Genomic DNA, 19737 nt, shown 5'->3' on the forward strand with positions numbered 1-19737 from the left:
TATATATATATATATATATATATAGATATATATATATATATATATTAGCTGCAGTGAATTGGCCATGTGCCAACATATTTGATAATATAGACATTTAATAATTTATTACATGTCATCACCTTCGTGGGGGGTGAGGGTTCTGTTAGTGTAGAGGGGTGCTCAAAGTAGTCCACAGTGATCGGTGCTCTCACCTGCAGTCTGTCTTCAAGTTGGGAACGCCGCTCTGGGCTCATCGTGGACCAGACAGCACGACCCACCCTGCTCTGATCGGGTCAAACTGTGGCTCTGGTTTTCTTTAATGGTTAAAAGCCATGTCGGTTTAATCCTGCATCATTGTTAGACTGGATGGCTTTAAAAAGACCACAACATACACATTCTTCACCCCCGTTTCATTTTTACAGATGACGAAATCCGTCCCAGCGACACAGAACTTTAATCCATGACCCTAGTGGACAAAAAACAGCTTCATCATAAAACAATCAAAGTTTTGGAGCGGCCTGGCCGGATTCAAGGCCTGAATTTTGATAGAGCATTTGTAGGGTGAAATACTGTCCATTGTAACAGATATAAAAGGTGACTCATCAGATTATTAGTTAATCTGTGTACACACTTAGTCCACCAGCTGTTTGAAGCTTTGTAACCCCCAGGAAGCACGTTAAAAGTGAGGATAATTAAAATATATATTTTACATCACAAAACCCTGAAATTTAACCAACACTGTGAACACTTATACATCCAATGTGCCACGTTTTGGTGATGGAAACAACCGCTGCACGTTAGCACACTTTACTGATACTGAACAAACGTCATTGTGAGCTGTGCACATATTTCTCCTCTTCCTTGCATGTCTGCACCCTTGTTTCACCCTCCTCCTCCTCCAACCTGCCTCGTTTCCTTCCCACTCTGCCTTTTCCACTAAATAAGACACTTTTTGTTTGTTCCCTTTACCCTCCTGTCTCTTCTCTCTCTGCACACACAGTGGACAGGACTAGCAAACAAGATAGGCCTGGTAGGTGGTTTGAAAACAGCCACACGAACAAATAAAAATGTCTAAACAGTACGATGATTTCTTGGAAGAGCATGCGAGACCATTCTCCTTCATCCACTTGTGTCTCCATAATCCCTTCATACATCAGTGATAAGCCCTAACTCTTTGACTCTGGTCCATTTTCAGTTACACCATGAATGACCATTTTACAGCTTGGCAGGCTGTTTCATCCTTATTACGAGCTCATATTGTGCATTCATCCATCCAACTCGTTACCTTTCATCTTAAAAGATCCTCTGAAAAGAAACCGTCTCCTGCTTCATTTTACAATCTTATCAGCACCTAATTCACCGTGTGTGTGTTTGTGTGTGTGTGAGGCGGCAGAGGCGCTGCTGTGGATTAAAGGAAGAATAAAACTTTAGAGGGACTGTAAAAAGATTATTAGCATGTGGAGAAAAAAATGGGGGCTTTTGTCGATAGTAGATTAATTATGTTCTACTGAATTTGCATTTCATTTCAGTCTTTTTTGTATGATTTTTTCACTTCACGTGAGTTTTATTTTTCCTAAAAGACACTTTTCTCTTGTGAGCTGGAAAAGTGCAATTATCGTTACTTTGTCCACTGCTGGTGCAAATTTGTCCAAACGTGTTTTATTTAGATGCTCAACAAAGATTCTGTTTGTTTTCTTACATAAACCTGCTCTTGTCGTTCCAGTAATTTTCACAGTTCCTCGCTTGATGTTCAGCAAACACAGTTCCAAAAACTGCTTTACATTTACGATGAGCATTTAGTGACTAAAGACGGTTTCAAAGGTTTTAAATGCGCTAGTCAAAATTTTAATACTTCAATAATAATCCATGTAATACCATCAAATCAGACATTTATGTCTACGTTTATTACATTTAAAACTTTAGCTCATAAACTGCTAAAAAGGCTGTCATACATGAAACATGGATGCATGCCAGCGTTTGAAAAATGCACATAAGTTAAAGTGTAAGTTTGAAATCATCAGCACACTGATGCAGGCCAAAAGGTTTGTGCATGCAAAAAGTTCTAGCGTAGGCTAACGTGTTGTTGATAATGACAGGTATAATATTCTAAATTATAATTATAATTAGTTCATTAAGCTTCAGGACTTTTTTAAACCATTCTGGCCGTGTTGTCGGTGAACAGTAAGCGGCCATCAGGCCTCTAACTACTGACTGTTATGCACTGATGATCGATTGTTAGACTGATAGTCCTGATGATCGATTGTTAGACTGATGGTCCTGATGATCGATTGTTAGACTGATGGTCCTGATGATCGATTGTTAGACTGATGGTCCTGATGATCGACTGTTAGACTGATGGTCTCTTTTTACCTGTGAAACTCTAATTTCTGGCACTCCACAGCAGACTGGCTTGAACCATTTTGGAAAGGTGCTATTTATAAAACAGAGTTTGTTGGCAGGCCTCAGACTGATGAAGTCTTTTGGATGAAAGACGAAACGTTTCAACCAAGAAAAATCTGTCCAGACGACTCGATTTAACTTTTTTTGCAAATTCATTAAACTAAAAAGAAAGATACAGACCAATACACTGATAATAATCTGGATTTTTTGTCTGACATCATTGCTCAAGTCAAATTTTTTGAGAAAAAAAAATAATCTCATTTTAACTGAAAAAGTTTCCCTGTTTGTTTTTTCCTCTGTAGCTTCCGACTCATAATTCAAACAGTATATTGCGAAAATCAAGGCACAATTAGTTTTTATTGTAATCCATAATTTGGACTGAGAACACAAAAATCCCCCAGGAATAAAAAGACAGTAATCAATACACCAGTCTTCTTTTTAACATTCAGCCATCCCCTGAATTTTTTCTCCACATTAGACCGGACTCCAGATTAATCTGTGACTCTTGAACAGAAAGGTCAGCCACATCTCAGTCCTTTTTGTGAAATGCCAAAGACTTTTTAAACCACTTGAGGACCTTTCTTTCTCTGCAGGGCCACCAAAAGTCAAGCAAGAAGGCCAGTGCAGGGGACGGAAAAGGCACCCTGACTAGGATCTTCAAAATGGTAAAAAAAAATAATCTTTTACCACTTCGTGTCAAATTTCAGGTTATTTACTTGTGCTCTTTTCATGCTGCTTCTCTTCCCTGTATATCAATACTAACAGAAAATGGATGTGTTGTCCAATCCCGTTCTTGCCCCTGTTTTTCTGTATTCTTCTCTGCCTCAGTGATGAGCTCAGCGGCAGCAGAGTGAGTAAATGTGATGGAGGGATACCTGACTTTACCTCGCTGTGCATTTGTTCCAACACTCATGTGCTCGGGAGACTTTGTAATGTCACTGCTACGGCAGAATAATGAAGGGCTTTTAGACACGAGATTGATCATCATGCACGCTGCAGCTTCGCGGCTCTTATAACCATGCTGAAGATCCAGTTCTGATGAGGTCCCAGTGAGGCCGCGGCTAACACTACCTGCTTTAGTGAGAGCCAGCAGCTGATGCATTCTTTATCTGTATGTATAATTAACGTTATCATGTAGGACCCTCAATTAAAGCCCAAACAGACTCCATCAGGTGCTTTGAAGGACTCACACAAGCATGCAGTAAGCCTGAAAGTTGTATTGCTCATTTATAAATCATTCATTTCTCACCTTTTTTTTCAGCCGCTTTTTTGACTGATTCACAGAGAATATATGATTTTTATTTTATTTTTTTACATGGCCGTCTTTGTCCAGTTTCAGGCCACTTTAATATACATGTTTCCAAAACAAATCCTGCTGCAGACTGATAGATTGGTCCTCAGTGGGATTTTAGCCAAGCTCCATCTTCCATCTTAAATTTAATTTTCAGGGTGTGACCAAGAGCTATGGTTTTGTTTCCAAATGACGTTAAGAGTGTTGGCCTCAGGCATCATCAGGATTAAAGTCTGGACACCCGTTTTGCCGTCTTCAGATAACTGGATGTCCAAAACAGACCATGACATCAGAATTTTTCCTGCAAACATTCTTCTTAGACTTAATTTTATATGAAGCCGGAGAATCTGACTGAGGCATTGTTAAAAATGAACATTACACTAAAGTAAACCCATTAATAAAACAAGAAAACATGCTTTAGATGCTGTTTTATCAACTTTACAATAACTTGCATCTACTAACAGTTAACTTGGTCCACTCAAACCAGACTAGGTCAGATTTATTTAGACACTTTCATTAAAGAAATACAAATCTCACAGGAGTCACTGAAATTTATTGAAATCAACAAAAATACTAAAACTCAATAATGAAAATGAGTCATTGCGTTTGGAAATACGGTTCAACAGAATTATTTTACTCTGATGAAGCTGGCCTTGATGTAAAGGTTAGTACCGCTAGAAAAGAAAAGTTTATCAGGAAACACTAACGTGAGGTGTGTCCTGTAATGAGCATCACAGGTGTCTTCATTCAGTCTGGAATCAGTCAGTCTGCATAATTAAAAGGAGAGAGGTAGTCACAGGGCTGTTTGGTATCATGGTGTGTACCACACTAAACATGGACCACAGAAAGATAAAGACCGTTGTCTCTGGAGCTTAGAAAGAAATGACTGAGCAGCATGCTCATGTTAAAGGCTGTAAGATCCAAGCAGCTTGATGTTCCTCTGACTTCAGCTGCGCAGATTATTCAGAAGGCTCAGAGGACTGGAGACAACCTTCCTGGATGTGTCCACAAGAGGAAAGCTGATGCTACAATTGAAGAGATGTATATGAACAGTAACCAGAGAGTCCAGAACAACTTCCAAAGAGATTAGATTAGATTAGAGGTTTGCATCAGTGACTGTTGGAGACAAAGTGGACTTAATGGAGGACGACCATAAAACAGGACTGGAATTTGCCAAAATACATATTGAGCATGCATCAGGATGCTTCTTGAACGATGTCCTTTGGACAGATGAGCTAAACTTGGAGCTTTTTGGCAACAACTACCACCAGATGGATGTTCTCAGACCCAAGAACGAAACAAAGAAAAGAACACAGTATCCACAGTGAACGTCTCGGTTCATTTCTGGGCCTGTTTTGCTGCAACTTGCACATGGTGCCAAGAATCAGTGCAGGGTGCAACAGAATCTTAAGACTGTAATGAAATATATGTAATGATCCAAAACACACAGCTATAAACACCCAAGAATGGCTCAGAAAAAAACAGACTGTTCTGAAATAATAATAATAACAATAACAATAATAATAATAATAATAATAATAATAATAATGATAATAATAATGTGTTGTGTTGTCATCATTGTATGTTTCCATACAATGGCAAAATTGGCTCATTGCATTTAACCCATCCACTGCCGGGTGGTGCGGTGGGTGGCTATTGGGGGCGCCTGGGGAGCATTTGGGGATAGGGTGTGCTGCTCTGAGACACCACAAGATGTGCAATGACTGGGGATCGAACCTGGAACTTTTGGGTCCCGAGTCAGCTGCCCTGCCTCTACACCATCTCAGCACCCAAAGTGGCCTCCCAAGCCCTGATCTAAAGCCTGTTGAACATCTGAGGAAGCTGAAACATCAGTCTGGACAAGGAATCATGTGGTTCTGTATGTTTCAGTTATTTCAGTGGATTTTTTTTCTTAAATAGTACGAACAAATTTGACCACATTTGATTGTGTTGAGAAAAAATAAAATCCATTTTTGATCTGGAAGGCTCCAGATGTCTGAATACATTTACAGTTTTATAATTCAACGGACATACATGACTGACTCAAGTCACAGTGACACTGTTGTAGGAATAGTTATGATCTTTGGAAGTGGGCTTATGTGGAAAGGTTATGGACTATTAATATCTTACCTGTTGTAGATAGCTCTTTGAACATCCAGAGTTTGGAGAAATGAAAATTGGACTGGACTGATGAGTTCACGGCTCTGCATTCAAGACTAAAGTCAAGTAGTTAGGATGGTTGGTTGTTTGGATGAGTTGTTATTTGGATTATTGGCTGGGTGGTTTATGGTTTGTTGGTTGGGTGATTTTTTTGGTTTAATTTCATTAACGTAAAATATAATGAGGGAACAAAGCATAGAGACCAAATCTTGGTGCTACTGCAAAAAAAGAAAAAGCCTATATACATATATGTATGAATAAAAAGTAGTACTACAGAACTTTCATACAAGTGCTAACAAAAGCAAATGTAAAATTAAAAACATGCATACAAATGTAAAGGTATCCGCTAAAAACTAGATGTTGCTGAGAACCATTTAGATTTTATTTTTCTTTCAGCTGCTCCTTTCTTCAGGGTCACCACAGTAAACTAAGTCGCACGAAGACTTGGTGAATGTTTTTACACTGGATGTCCGACACAACCACAGAGCTACCACAGCCCTCTGTGTGGAGCAGAGAGCTGACATCTGGGCGCCGGGGGAGTAGATGGTGGGGGTTATGGGCCTTGCTCAAGGGCTCCAATTAGGGTAAATGAGGGTGGTGGCAGGTGTAAGTGTTTCACCTTTCCCACCCCCATTTTGATGTCTGGGTCTGGGGAGTTGAACCGGCGACCTTCCGATCACAGGCCCACCTTCTCTAACCTCTGCACCACCTCTCCCCTGAAAACCATTAAGGTTATTTTCCACAATTTATTGAAGTTTTACTGGGAATTTTACACCATAAAAGCACAGATGGAAAGTTCTGGCTCTGCTCTGAAAACTTCAGGGTACTTTTATTAGCATCATTAGCGTTAGCATCACTTTTTATTAGCATCATTAGCATTAGCGTCACTTTTTATTAGCATCATTAACATTAGCATCACTTTTTATTAGCATAATTAGCGTTAGCATCACTTTTTATTAGCATCATTAGCATTAGCGTCACTTTTTATTAGCATCATTAGCATTAGCATCACTTTTTATTAGCATCATTAGCGTTAGCATCACTTTTTATTAGCATCATTAGCATTAGCGTCACTTTTTATTAGCATAATTAGCATTAGCATCACTTTTTATTAGCATAATTAACATTAGCATCACTTTTTATTAGCATAATTAGCGTTAGCATCACTTTTTATTAGCATCATTAGCATTAGCATCACTTTTTATGAGCATCATTAGCGTTAGCATCACTTTTTATTAGCATTATTAGCATTAGCATCACTTTTTATTAGCATCATTAGCATTAGCATCAGTCTGCTATAATCATGACTGCTTGACCAACCTCCTTTCTTATAATTTGCCACATAAAGGAGGGACAGCCTTTATGCTGTAATAGTTTATAGTATAATTTTTATTTTTAGATTTTATTGCTACACTGACAGCACCATAAATTATTACCTGAGAGGAGAGACACCTGAATTTCCCAGAGGTTTCTTCTTTAATGTAGTGACTAATTTGTCACTAAGCTACGAGAGCACAGACAAACTTGTGGCACGTTCAGAGCCTCTCTGATTTGGCTAATTGGAGCAGTCTCTTGGGTATTTTATCACTTTTGTTCCGCCACTTATAAACAATACAACAAACCTAATGGAAATTAGCATACACCCCAGACAGCTCACAACTATTGTTTCACTCTTACTTTCTGCTCACTCCTGCAACAGATTAAATCTACAGACCACAGCTTGATGAGAATAAAAGCTCGGACCTCAGCTCTCGCTCTGCGATGAGAAGCAACAAGCTTTCCACGATAAGGATTGTTTGTTTTTAAACGATCCATAAAAAAATTGTCTAATCTGTATAATCTTCAGACTCTTTTCAGAGCCGAGTGGAAGCGTGGGAATGAAATAACGTCCACAAAATCTTATTAGTGATAAAAGAGAGGGGAAGAAAATAAAACCTTTAAGGACATAGAATAAAGTGAAAACCTGAAAAGCTTTCATAAACTCATTAAGTGATTGAAAGACATTAAAGTATTTGTGCTCAATTTTAACCAGCGTAGCCATACAACTTTTTTAAGCCTTAAAGTCCAAAAAACATAACACTTAGACATAATTATTGAGTAACTTGAAAAAAGTTAAATAATTATAATTAGATCTGTTCATTTATTTATTTTACTGAGACTATGGACTTCATCATAAATCGGATCCTTTCTTGTTTTAAATTACCGTATTTCACCTTCATTACCGTCTCTTATTGTCACACAAAGTTGGACTTGTTATTTTGTTTCTCAGAACTTTACATTGTTCAACATAGATTTAGGGTGGATGAAACGGTGTGAGAACGTAAGTCCCAAGGTGGGAAAAAATAAAACGTTTTCAGAATTTTTACTTTTTTTCTCATATTTCTCAGATTAAAACACATTGATAGAGTGTTGTGTGAGGTAACATAAGGTTATTGTATAAACACTTTCCTAAGTTGATATTTACTTTTACTTCATAAAAATTCATCTCAAAATAACCACTTTATTTTTGCAATTTCAAATTTATTTCCAAGATAAAATATTTAGGCTGTCATCTTTTAATATATTACAACTTTATTAGGAATTTCATAACTTTAATCTCTAAATATAAAATTAAAACTCTTGACTTTAATTTTCCTCGTGATACTGATACTTCTTTATATTGTTCTCATTTTATCATCTGTTACGATTTACATTTTTGCACACATTTTGCACAGAGCTGCCTTTTATCTGCATGTTTGCTTTGTTTTAATACATAAAATCTGGATAATGCTATTCAACAGAGGTCAAATGTGGCTCACTGACGCTTTGTTAAGCAAAAGTCGTCCCGATGCCACTCATTTCTGTTTCCAGTCTAAACAAACAGCTAATCTTCTTAATGAATTCATTCATGATTTGAAGGTTTTGCTGGAGACAATAATCACTTCTGTTGTGGTAATCCTGCAGACAGCTGGCATGAACAAGAGTTTGATTTATGCAACAAATTATGTAAATGTATACAAGGGATGTTTTTGGACAAAGGGTTCATCTCCCCTGAGATAAAAATAAAACCAGAAATGACTATAATGATAGTTTCTGCTCCTATATTAAGTTGATACATTGAACAGTTTTTTAATTATATTAAACAGCTTACAGTATAATTTATGTAGGCAATTTACTGAATTAAATTATGTCATAAAAAATTATAAAACAAGCAGTGCCCTGGTATTTTTAATGATTTAATAATAAATCACTTTTACCGTTTTTACTGGGTTCAAGAAAGATTATTACTCTGCTCATGATTGTACTGAAGTACGTGTCTGGTCAAAAACAAGAGTTCTGTTATTTTATAAAGACCCTATTTTATTATTTTTGAACCACCTCGTTATTTTTAAAGGTTCCTTAATGAAACTTATTTTATTGTAAAAAATAAATAAATAAAACGCACTGCCGGCTCAGTAAAAGTAAAAAATTAAACGAGCAAAGACTTGGAAAGTCTTAGTTCAAGTCATAGGAAAACTATTTAAATTTAAATAAATTTTAAAATAAACAGCTTGGATGTAGTCCACCAAAAACTCTGGCCTGGAAATGGTTCAAGGAAAATGTGAAGAAATCCATTTGACCGTCCTAAGGGGGGAAATTTAATTTTTTCTAAGACTGCCAGAAAAATAAATTGTCGAATTAAAAAAAATAATTGGAGAGTTTGAAAAAGGCCCTAAGGGTGCTAAAATAATCGGGACATTAATTTTCACCAAAAATAAAGGACAATCTGAGGGTTAATACGTTTGACCCAATCAGTTGTAATTTTTTCAACGAGTTTTCACAACAAAGTATATTTTATTCTTCCTCTGGATTACTAAAGTCCTGAAATGTGCACACAATATTACTGCCATGCTACTTCTAACACTAACACCGGCTCCCACTTTGCACTGTTCAGACCAGCTTCATCCTCATCATACAGATGAAGAGCAGCTAAAACCTGAGAACCTGAGACTGATGGAAGAAATAATAAAACACCATAAATTGTTTTTGTTTCTACTAAATAGGAAGTGACAACATATCCAGATGGTGTTTCTTTCATATTGTGCATTAATAAAAAGAAATGGTCCCCAGCAAGACCAAAGGCTAGCTCGTGTGGTTCCCAAAGCAGACACCCTCCTCTCCACAAATTTGTCTTGAGATTCTGTCCATGAACAAAACAAACAGGATATGAGATGAGAACAGTTTGTGGCTGAGTGTGAAGCTGCTGCGATGAGAGTCTAAGTTTGAAGCCATGGTTCTCCACCAGAAAAGGGTAGATGTACCCTCAGGGTTGGGGATAAGTCTCTGCCTCAAATGGAAGAGTTCAATCATCTGGGAGTATTGTTCACAAGTGAGGGCAGGAGATGGACCTCCAACTCCAAATGCAGTAATGAGGTCTTCGTTCTGTTATGACGTAGGAGCCGAATTAAAAGATAAAGCTCTTAATTTACTGGTTCATTTACATTCCAACCCTCACCTGTGGCCATGGCATACAGTTCACAACCAAAATAACAAGCAAGTAAGGTTACCCTGTAGGGTGGTCAAGCTCAGCCTTAGAGATAAGTTGAGAAACCTGATCATCTGCAGGGAGCTGAGAGGAGAGCAGATGAAGGTATGTCCTGACAACCCTCGAAAAAGAGATCTGGTATCTTAATGGGATTTGTCAGCTTAAATAAAGGTTCAGGAGTGAGCTGAGGTGGTTTCAGGATCCCTCTGGAGACTTTCTGGGCAGATTCCACAAGGTTGAAACCACAGGGCATACCCAGAATTTAATGATTAGAAGTTATATTCTCTCTGGCCTAGAAACACCTAAGGATTCCCCGGGAAGGACTATAGAATCAACTATCTCCATCTCGATCTTTTGCAGCTTGTACATAATTGGGTCAGACAGGCAACTTGCCTCTCTAACACAGTCACAATCTCATAGTCCTTCCTTTCCAACTCCTTCAGGGGGACCCCGTGACATTCCAAGGCCAGAGACGATACACAATCCCTCCAGAATGTTCTGGGTCTGCCTCTTACCAGTGGGGCATGCCCAGAAAACATCCAACAGGAGAAGTCCAGGAGGCATTCTAATCAGATGCCCGAACTGCCTCAACTTACTCCTTTCAATGTCAAGGAGCAGCAGTTTTACTGAGCTCCTCCGGATGATGGAGCTTGTCACCTTATTGCTAAGGCTGAGCAAGGACACCCTACAGAGGAAGTTCATTTCAACCGCTTGTATCTGGAATCTTGTTGTTTTGGTCATGGTTAAAATCTCATGACCACAGGTGAGGGTTGGAACAAAGACAGTCCAGGAAACTGAGTCTTGCCTTTCGACTTAACTTTTTTGCAACAACCTATCGACAAAAGCAGTGCCCTCATTACCATGGACGAGACCCCAATCAGCTGATCCATCTCCCACTCAATCCTCTCATCACTCGTGAACAAGACGCCAAGGTATTTAAACTCTCCCATGAGGCAACGAGTCCCTCCACCCCCCTTACCACCTGGAGAGGGGAGGACTGTCAAGGTCTATGAGGAGCACCGCCAAGGTTGGGTGCGATGTAAGCCAGACAGCAAGCACGAGAGGGTCCCTGCCACGCCGATTCCTGGTGACAAACTAGCTCTAGGGACATGGGTGGAAGACGATGGATGGATGTTAGTGACATATACCTAAAACATTTTCCTCTTAGAAAAAGTGCTGTCAAACCTTCAGTGGAATCCGACTATAGATCCACTTATCTGTCACATTTTGAGTGACATGAACCAGCCTAAAAAATCTAACCCATTTGCTCCTGAAACAGCTGCTTTCTGGGCTCATTCTCATGTTTTGTCTGTTTCACAGGGTAGCAGGAGTGCTTCGCCAGCCAAACGCTGAAGTCCCCCCTCTACAACCCCTTCCAACATCCAGAGGGGATTTGCTCAAGAGCTCATGGGGGCGAACAAAAAGAAAAACTGACCTTCCCAACAGCATCTTTTTAACACCCTAATGATAGCTAAAGCCCAACCCTTCGGCTGATGGCAACACAATCTGTCCCTCCATTTCTCGTGTCCTGACGCTCCATCATCATCTTCAGTGTGAACCGTTTGCTGACCCAGAAGCCGCTCGCGTATGCAGCCTGAATAACTTCCCTCTTTCTGTACAGTTTGAGTTTCTGTGTTGTCTTTGTTGGTTTTCTAACTAAAGGTGGCTAAACTGAAGCAGACCTGGGAGCAGCTGAAGGTGAAGGCCGGTGCAGGTCCAGATGACCTGACCGTTAATGCCGCTAGTTGACTGGTGAAGACCTGGCTGCTTCAGTGTTAGAGAGAGGATTTCTGTCCCGTCTCACTGTCTGCGTCACGTCCTCTGACCTTTTTCTGTCCTCCCAAACATACCCCTGAGTTTGAGCATTAATGACAGATTAAACTCATTTTACATCAGTGTTAGAAACATTCAGTCACATTGTGTTTCTGTTTACCTCCTGTCTGAGCTGTAAGAACGTGTCCTGTCATGAATGTTATGTTCGTCACCATTAAGACTTTAGGCTGGCTTTAACTTAATGCTAAAAAAATGTATTTTTCAAGTCTAATACACATTTAAGAGGAATAGTTTGTTTCATGTAGCAGTTTTTCATAAAGTAACTGAATCTGGATCAGTGATGTTGCAGCAGGATGTCTGATTTAGACCTGTGTAACGCTTTGTTGTCTTTTCATGCACTGCTATTGTTTTTTTATTTAATACACAGCACACAAAATGTCAATTTGTTTCACAAAATATCCTCGCTCAGTAAGTGCCTTTCCTCCTGATTACCAAAAAGCAATGACCTGCGTGTCTTTCCAATGAATAATAAAGAAAAGAAACTATTTCAAAAAGGTGCTCTTTAACTAACTGTAGTGACTCATTCTTCAGAATGTGTAAGTTTTGTGTAAAAAAAAAAAAAAGGTAAAGGTCAATAGTAGATCTGCTCCATCCATCTTTCAGGTGTGTGTGATCTTCAGCGTTCATCTTTTAAACTGTCCAAGCGCTCGAGTTCTTCGAATTTTGTCTAAATGGATCCATGGGATGAATGTAAACAACCTCCTCATTATTCTTTGTGTAATAAAACATGATCAGCCACTCACCTGAGAATAAAATTTAAAAATAAATAAAAACTACAAACCTACCCCCTGCAGCTTGAATGTGTGCTTCTTTATTTAATACAACAGCAAATGATGCTTCATTACAACGAAGAGCAGAATAAAAATCACAGAGACAGGAAGTGAAACTGCTGGGCCGGTCACAACAAGCCAGAGTTCGACAGATTTTCTTTCATGGAGACACAGCGCGTGACTCATTAGCTCATCGTTATTCATGCCAAGCCTTCCCAACTGGAGCAGATGGAGCACTCGACAATGCTGGCCCAGGAATAATCAGTGTACGCATTTCCATGGCATAAAGACTGACTGTAAAATATGAACGCACTTCCCCAAGAGAATTCATCTTTTCCAAACAAAGCATTTTTTCCATTCTGCTTAAATTCACAAGTTATGTCTTACCATATTTTATCCTGCTGGTTCTTCTACTGGCTGAAACTGCACAGGAATGGATCATTAACAAAAACAAAGGCAGAGCGATATACCTAGAAAAGAATAAAGAGGTTTTAATTTGCTTTTTCTTTCTCAAAATACAACATGTTTAGCAGTTTACTGAAATGATACAGCTCGTGAAACAAAAGGATACGCTCACCTCCATTGTGTAATACACTGCCTTTATTTAGGATTTACCTAAAGAGATAGGTAAGAGCCTCCCATTGAATAGTTACTGCACGGATTATGTCTCAGCTGGCAACAAGTTATTTAACCCTAACTGATGCAGAGTAGCTTCTCATTTGTTAAACCATGTTGAGAGACTCTTCCCGTGGTCGTGGAAAAGATGGTAATCTGTTTCAGAAGTGTTAAATTGTTGTCATGCATCACGTAGAGAAAACACCCAAGGAAATTGCTGAAACTTCTAAAACCGGGTTCAGAATAGTTCAACACATAAACTGGGAAGACAGTGGGGAATGCACATCAGGGTAAGACGAGAGGCGGCGAAAGTGATGCATCCATCATGCCTAGTGCCTAAAGTATAGACCTGTGGGAGCAGTCTATGATCTGGGGTTGCTGCACACATCTGGTTCTGCAACAGTATGTGCTCAAAGAATGAGGTCAGCCGACTACCTGAATATACTGAATGACCAGGTTATTCCATCAATGGATTTTTTTCTTCCCTGATGGCACAGGCATATTCCAAGATGACAATGCCATGATTCGATGGGCTTGAATTGTGAGTGAGTGGTTCTGGGAGCATGAGACATCATTTTAACACATGGATTGGTCACCACAGAGTCCAGATCTTAATCCCATTGAGAATCTTTGGATGGGCTTGTGAGAAGACTTTGCACAGTGGTCTGAATCTCCCATCATCAGTGCAAGATCTTGGGGAAAAATTAAAGCAACTCTGTACAGGAAGAAATGTGACGTTGCAGAAGCATGTAGAAACGATGCCACAGTGAATGTGTTGCAATCAAAGCTTAAGGTGGTCCGACAAAATATTAGTGAGTGGCCTTGTTTTTTTGGCCAGGTCGTGTATAATTTTGGAACGTATCGTATTCAAGGTACAGGTAGAAAATGAATCCACTGTAAAATTGGAGGAAATGTAATCAGCAATCTTGGCTATGATGATATAGACCCTATAAATGGTATTTCCAATGATGACGGCAGTGGAGTAGAGATCCAAGACTCTGTGAGTGGTCAATATGTAGATTAGGCTTGAATGAACCAAGACTATGGTTTCTGGTAAACAGGAACCCGTCATATCGAACATCAGTGAGGCAGAACAGAACAACAAGTTAGAGAATTCCCTTACCCCGAGTCTTTGTTCATATCAGAGGGCCACTCAGAGATGTCAAGGACTGCCAAAGCTGCCAGGGCCTGAGCAGAACTCAAAAGTTGTTTGGATGGACAGATCAGTGTTGTGGCTACTTTCATAGATTTTCTGAGACTCAAGAATTAAACAAGTCAGTTTGTCTTTTATGGTGTTTTCTACGAAAGAGAAATAAGAAAACAAAGAAACTGAAATAATGCAGTTGCAGGTCGCCTGTTCCTCAGATTGCAGGAATCTGTGGATATTGCAGCCATGAGACATATAAAAACAAGGATTTGAAACAGTAGAGGGCTGAGTAATTTTGGGACCCAAGGCAAACCTTTCTAAAAGGGGCCCTCCCCCAAGTCTTCCTTAACATACCAGTAGAACCTGAGGATGTGAAAGGTTCTGTAGGGCTGACACAATTTTCAAACTGCAATACTGTGAACCAGACCCAAGCACAACATACGTTTTTCCTTCTTTTATAAGATACATTAATGTATTTTTTGGAAAAACCTTAATAAACAAACGTGATAAAGCAAATCTTATATCAACAGTGAACACAATGATGGTAGAGGTGGGCAATGTAAAAAAAATAATATTTTCCTAACTTGTCAGATTTTCATAACTTTATATCAGAATTATTTTAGTATCATATTGCATACTCCTCTGACAGAGCACAGTTGTAAGAGGAAAAGTCCGTGTGTTTGAGAGGTGGTACTTGTAAGCAAATGCAAATATTGGGCCATTGCAGGTGTGGACAGGGAACTGGACTTGATGAAGGATGTTGACATGACAAGACATCCAGGCAAGAGAGACACGTATGAACTGTAAGACAAGAATAAAAAGTTGTTTTGGCTGTAAAACTTGTCATTTATCCCTTGCCTTGCCCTTTGCCCTGTTGTAACTGATTTATTAACACTGACTGAATTCATCCATCCATCATCCAACCAGCCATCCATCATTCCATCCATCCATGCAACCAACTAACCAACCATCCATCCACCATCTATCCATCATTCTATTCATACATCATCCAACCAACCATCCATCATTGCATCCATCCATCGATCCAACCATTCATCCATCCATCAATGCATCCATCCATCCATCCAACCAACCAACCATCCATCCATCCATCCATCCATCTTCACCTGCTTTTTCCTTTTCCGGTTGTGGGAGTCACTGGTGTCTATATTTGTTACACTTCCTTTCAAAACAAAAAAAGCACAAAACAAGAGGACAGGCTGAATTGATTAAAAAAAAAGTAATTTAATTTTATTTATTGTGACTGATAGAAAATACAAATGCAACAAAAGAGCCTCCATACCATCTTGGCTTTAACACAAATGAAATAATATTCAAAAATTGCAAATATCCAAACAATCTGTGTACCAAGACTCTTCAGAAAATATATGCACTCTAGCTATACTATTTACAAAATTAATTAGTGAAGCAGCCGTTGATGCCAGTCCAAATGTGCAACAACAGCATCTTTATTCAAGAACTCAAACGCATCATGGAAGGTTCCTGCTGCTCTGCTCCAGGATGTTCAGAGGCGTTCTGTCAAACTTTAACAAACTGAAAATGACATTTAATTTCCAGAATTGATATGTACAATATAAACATGTCATAAAAGTGACAGATATGTTGTAATTTGTGTAGTCTTTGCAGTTAAATAGTTGTTTCTGAGATCCTGACAATGTTGCTGTTGGATCGGCAATGAAGAGAGGAGTCCAGGTTATGACAGAACAGTTTTACCAGCAGAGGGACCAGTTATCTCCTGGGGGAAGATCTCTTTGGGACATCAAGGTTTATGGGGCCAAACCTCTCTGGACAAGTAGGCGACAATCTGACTGTGGCAGCAGAACCAAAAGTCTTCACTCCAGAGACCCGGACTTCACAGTTGATCCAGATGAAACCACAGTGAGCCACTCCACGATGTCCTGCATTTAGCTGTAGAGCTCTCAGAGCTGAGAGCTTGTTGACTCCTGCGGTCAGGGGAAGACGTGCCAGTCCCCGGTGGATTCAGAAACCACCTCCAGGTTGAGCTCAGGTGTGTCTTCTACCTGAGGAGCCGGCTCCTCCTGGCCAAGGGCCACATCTTGGATCTGACCTGGAGGTGACAGAGAGAGTAAATTACTGCTTCAGTGAAATACTCGGCTGGTTATACGAGAGCCGTGTCAGTAAAGAGGACGACGAAACGGCAGCGGCTCTCATGGTGAAAACGATCCACCCGAGGCCGTCGTGCAAATGAAACCATCCGTCAAAAAGCAATCTCCCTCTTCTCTCTACAACATTTGTTTTAATATTACACAATCCCCCTTTATTCCTGTTCTTTCTCTAAAAACAAAGTGTATTGAGCGAGCTGTAAACACACATTGTGAGATGGTAATGTGACTAGCTGTTCAACTTAAAACGAGCAACAAACAGTTTTGACTCTGGCTGGAAGGTTCATGCACTGTTCCTGTGACGCTGCAGGCCACACGCCGAATTAAACCTCGCAGTGGGAGTTACCTCATTATCTGAAAGTCCTCAGATCTGTTGGGTTTTATGAAGCATGAGACCGTAATATAACAAGAAAAGTTAGACAAACACAAGCAAACTGCCAAACGACAGAAATTAAAATCACCATTACGTCATCTGAACTGAGCTCATACAGAATATGGTGCAAACGTATGGTTGCTGAAATACTGAGTAGGATTTACAAATACAAGTTACAGAAAATGGACCAGGGTCCTGAGTCGTCCCTCTTTTTTTTGGAATTGTTTTCAAGGAGGCAGAACTTCACGTTTTATCGCTGCCCACCAATATGGTTTTTCCACGTCTCTGTGTGTATATGCGTGTGTGTGTTTATACAGTTGGTAAAATACAGCGCCAATAGAAAATAAACTAATTCAACTCAGAGAAAAGATTACTGACATTCAATGGCCTGGCATTCTGCGTTTATCTGTTCCTCTCAAACCAAACCAGCCGGTTGAAGCAGATGGCCACTTGTCCTGAGCCTGGTTCTGCTGGAGGTTTCTTCCTGTTTAAAGGGAGTTTTTCCTTTCCACTGTTACCTTTGGGCTTGCTCAGGATGGGAGACTGTGACAAAGTGAAGATTTAACACAATCTGCTGACTTATTTAGATAAACTTTTACTAACTGACTTTTATATGGATATTTCTGTTCAGTGCCCTGAGATGACTTTTGTTGTGACGGTGCTACAGTATATAAATACATTGAATTGAATTGAACTGAAATTGAATTGAATTATTGAAAAGTAAACGTCAGGGGGTGGATACAAAGGGATTTCCAAGGCTCCAAACATCCCCGGGAGTTCAGTTAAATCCATCATATAGAAATCGAAGGAATGTAGAACATCTGTAGATCTTTCAAGAGCAGGTCGTCCTCAAACTGAGGGACAGTGTAAGACAGAAAATAGTGAGAGAGACCACCAAGACACCTGCGGGCACTCTGAAGGAGTTACAAGCTTCACCAGGTGAGATGGAGAGACAGACCATACAGGAACTGTTGCCTCAGTTCTTCACCAGTCTGAGGTTTAGGGACGAGTCACAAAGACAATGTTGAAGAAAACTCAGATTGAGTCACCACTAGAGTTTGATAAACAGCATGTGGAAGACTTTGGTCCAGAGCGTCTCAGCAGCCGGCCCTAGTTTACATTTACTGAGCTTTCTTCTTCAAAACTGGCTTTCATTTACACATACTGTACTTTTAATAATTTGTTCCAAGAGATCTTATATTGCATGAGAACATGCATTACGATGTTTACGTGGTCTGATCAAATAGGCTTGAACACAACTGTTTCTCATCAAAAGATGATTTTAAGTACAAACTCTAGCATTAAAGGCGATATCCATTCGTTCAAGAAATGATAGGCCTTTCATTTGTAAGGTTATCAGCTGCTCTACAGTTTCTAAATGCTTGTCAGCTGCTTTTACTTTTTTTTTATTGCATTTTAGTTCTTAGACGGTAACTGGCCAGGTTCAGGAAAATGTGTGTTTTTTGTTGTTCCCATTTCCTTAGTTACAGTTACAAAGAATACCAACGATAACACAGTTTGACAGGAGATAACAAGTATTCTGGCACCAACAAAATGATTCCCAAAGAGATGTTATTAAAAACGCTTGGCCTATCTTTGCAAGGTGTGCACAGTGTCCTTACAAAAGTAAAGGAAACAATAAAAATAGACAGGTGGAGGACAAACAAAGAAGTATCCCAAGAAAACCAACAGAACCATCTGGACCAGATTAACAGTAGCTGAAAAAGAAAAAAATAGAAGACAATCCAGTGAAGCTCTGACAAATGACTTGAGGAATAAATCAACAAACTAATCTGAGCCAAGTTCTTTGTCCTTGCTGTGTCCCGCTGTAAGAATCTAATCTGTAAATCACAGGTCCAATAATTCATTTCGTAAAATGAAACATGTTTATAGATGTTTAGCTTCAGTTTGTTGTTGAATCTTGCCTACATGCACCGTTTTAGAAGGATTCTGATTTTTTGTAAAGATCTGACATGCATGTTTTTATTTTAGCTTAGTGTTCCCTTGTACAATGCTTCATTTTCCAATTGACTGAACTGTATATTTGACAAGTTAAGGTCTTCTCTGTCTGTTACAATCTTTAACCTTTTATCTAATTTTATACATTTTGAAATTTAAGTGTCTCATAAACTGATTAAAAAATAGTTTTTCTTTTAACAGATTTTTGTTTTAAGTACGTTAGTGTCTAACATAATGTTTGCAAAAACTATCCACATCATTGCATTCAGTTTTTATTCACAATTTGTTTAGTGTCCCAACTTTTTTGGAATCCGGTTTGTACACCTGAATCATATAAACTATACCTGGACCATATAAACTACAGCTGAATCATATAAACTATACCTGGACCATAGAAACTACACCTGAATCATAAAAACTATACCTGGACCATAGAAACTACAGCTGAATCATAAAAACTATACCTGGACCATAGAAACTACACCTGAATCATATAAACTATACCTGGACCATAGAAACTACACCTGAATCATATAAACTATACCTGGACCATAGAAACTAC

At 39.2% G+C, this 19737-nt stretch overlaps 2 protein-coding genes across 5 annotated transcripts in view; one reads left to right on the forward strand and one right to left on the reverse strand.

Annotated features, from left to right (window-relative positions):
• LOC119409519 (myelin basic protein) overlaps positions 1 to 12951 on the forward strand; it is a 24133-nt gene extending 11182 nt beyond the window's left edge. For 2 of the 4 annotated variants that reach the window (XM_037676414.1, XM_037676413.1), the window contains exons 4-6: positions 980 to 1009; positions 2973 to 3044; positions 11655 to 12951. In XM_037676414.1, coding sequence (XP_037532342.1) covers positions 980 to 1009; positions 2973 to 3044; positions 11655 to 11687 — 135 coding nt within the window. In that variant the 3' untranslated portion in view covers positions 11688 to 12951. Of the gene's footprint in view, positions 1 to 979; positions 1010 to 2972; positions 3045 to 3207; positions 3230 to 11654 lie in introns of all 4 variants that reach the window. The other 2 variants (XM_037676411.1, XM_037676412.1) reach the window with 2 other exon arrangements.
• Positions 12952 to 16669: 3718 nt separating this feature from the next.
• LOC119410372 (zinc finger protein 236) overlaps positions 16670 to 19737 on the reverse strand; it is a gene marked incomplete in the record, with an annotated part of 129001 nt that continues 125933 nt past the window's right edge. The window contains 1 exon segment of the mRNA XM_037677284.1: positions 16670 to 16788. Within this exon segment, the coding sequence (XP_037533212.1) occupies positions 16670 to 16788 (119 nt within the window).

This window comes from Nematolebias whitei, chromosome 5 (assembly GCF_014905685.2).
Source record: "Nematolebias whitei isolate Nwh7 chromosome 5, NemWhi1, whole genome shotgun sequence".
In the NCBI taxonomy this organism is placed as follows: domain Eukaryota; kingdom Metazoa; phylum Chordata; class Actinopteri; order Cyprinodontiformes; family Rivulidae; genus Nematolebias; species Nematolebias whitei.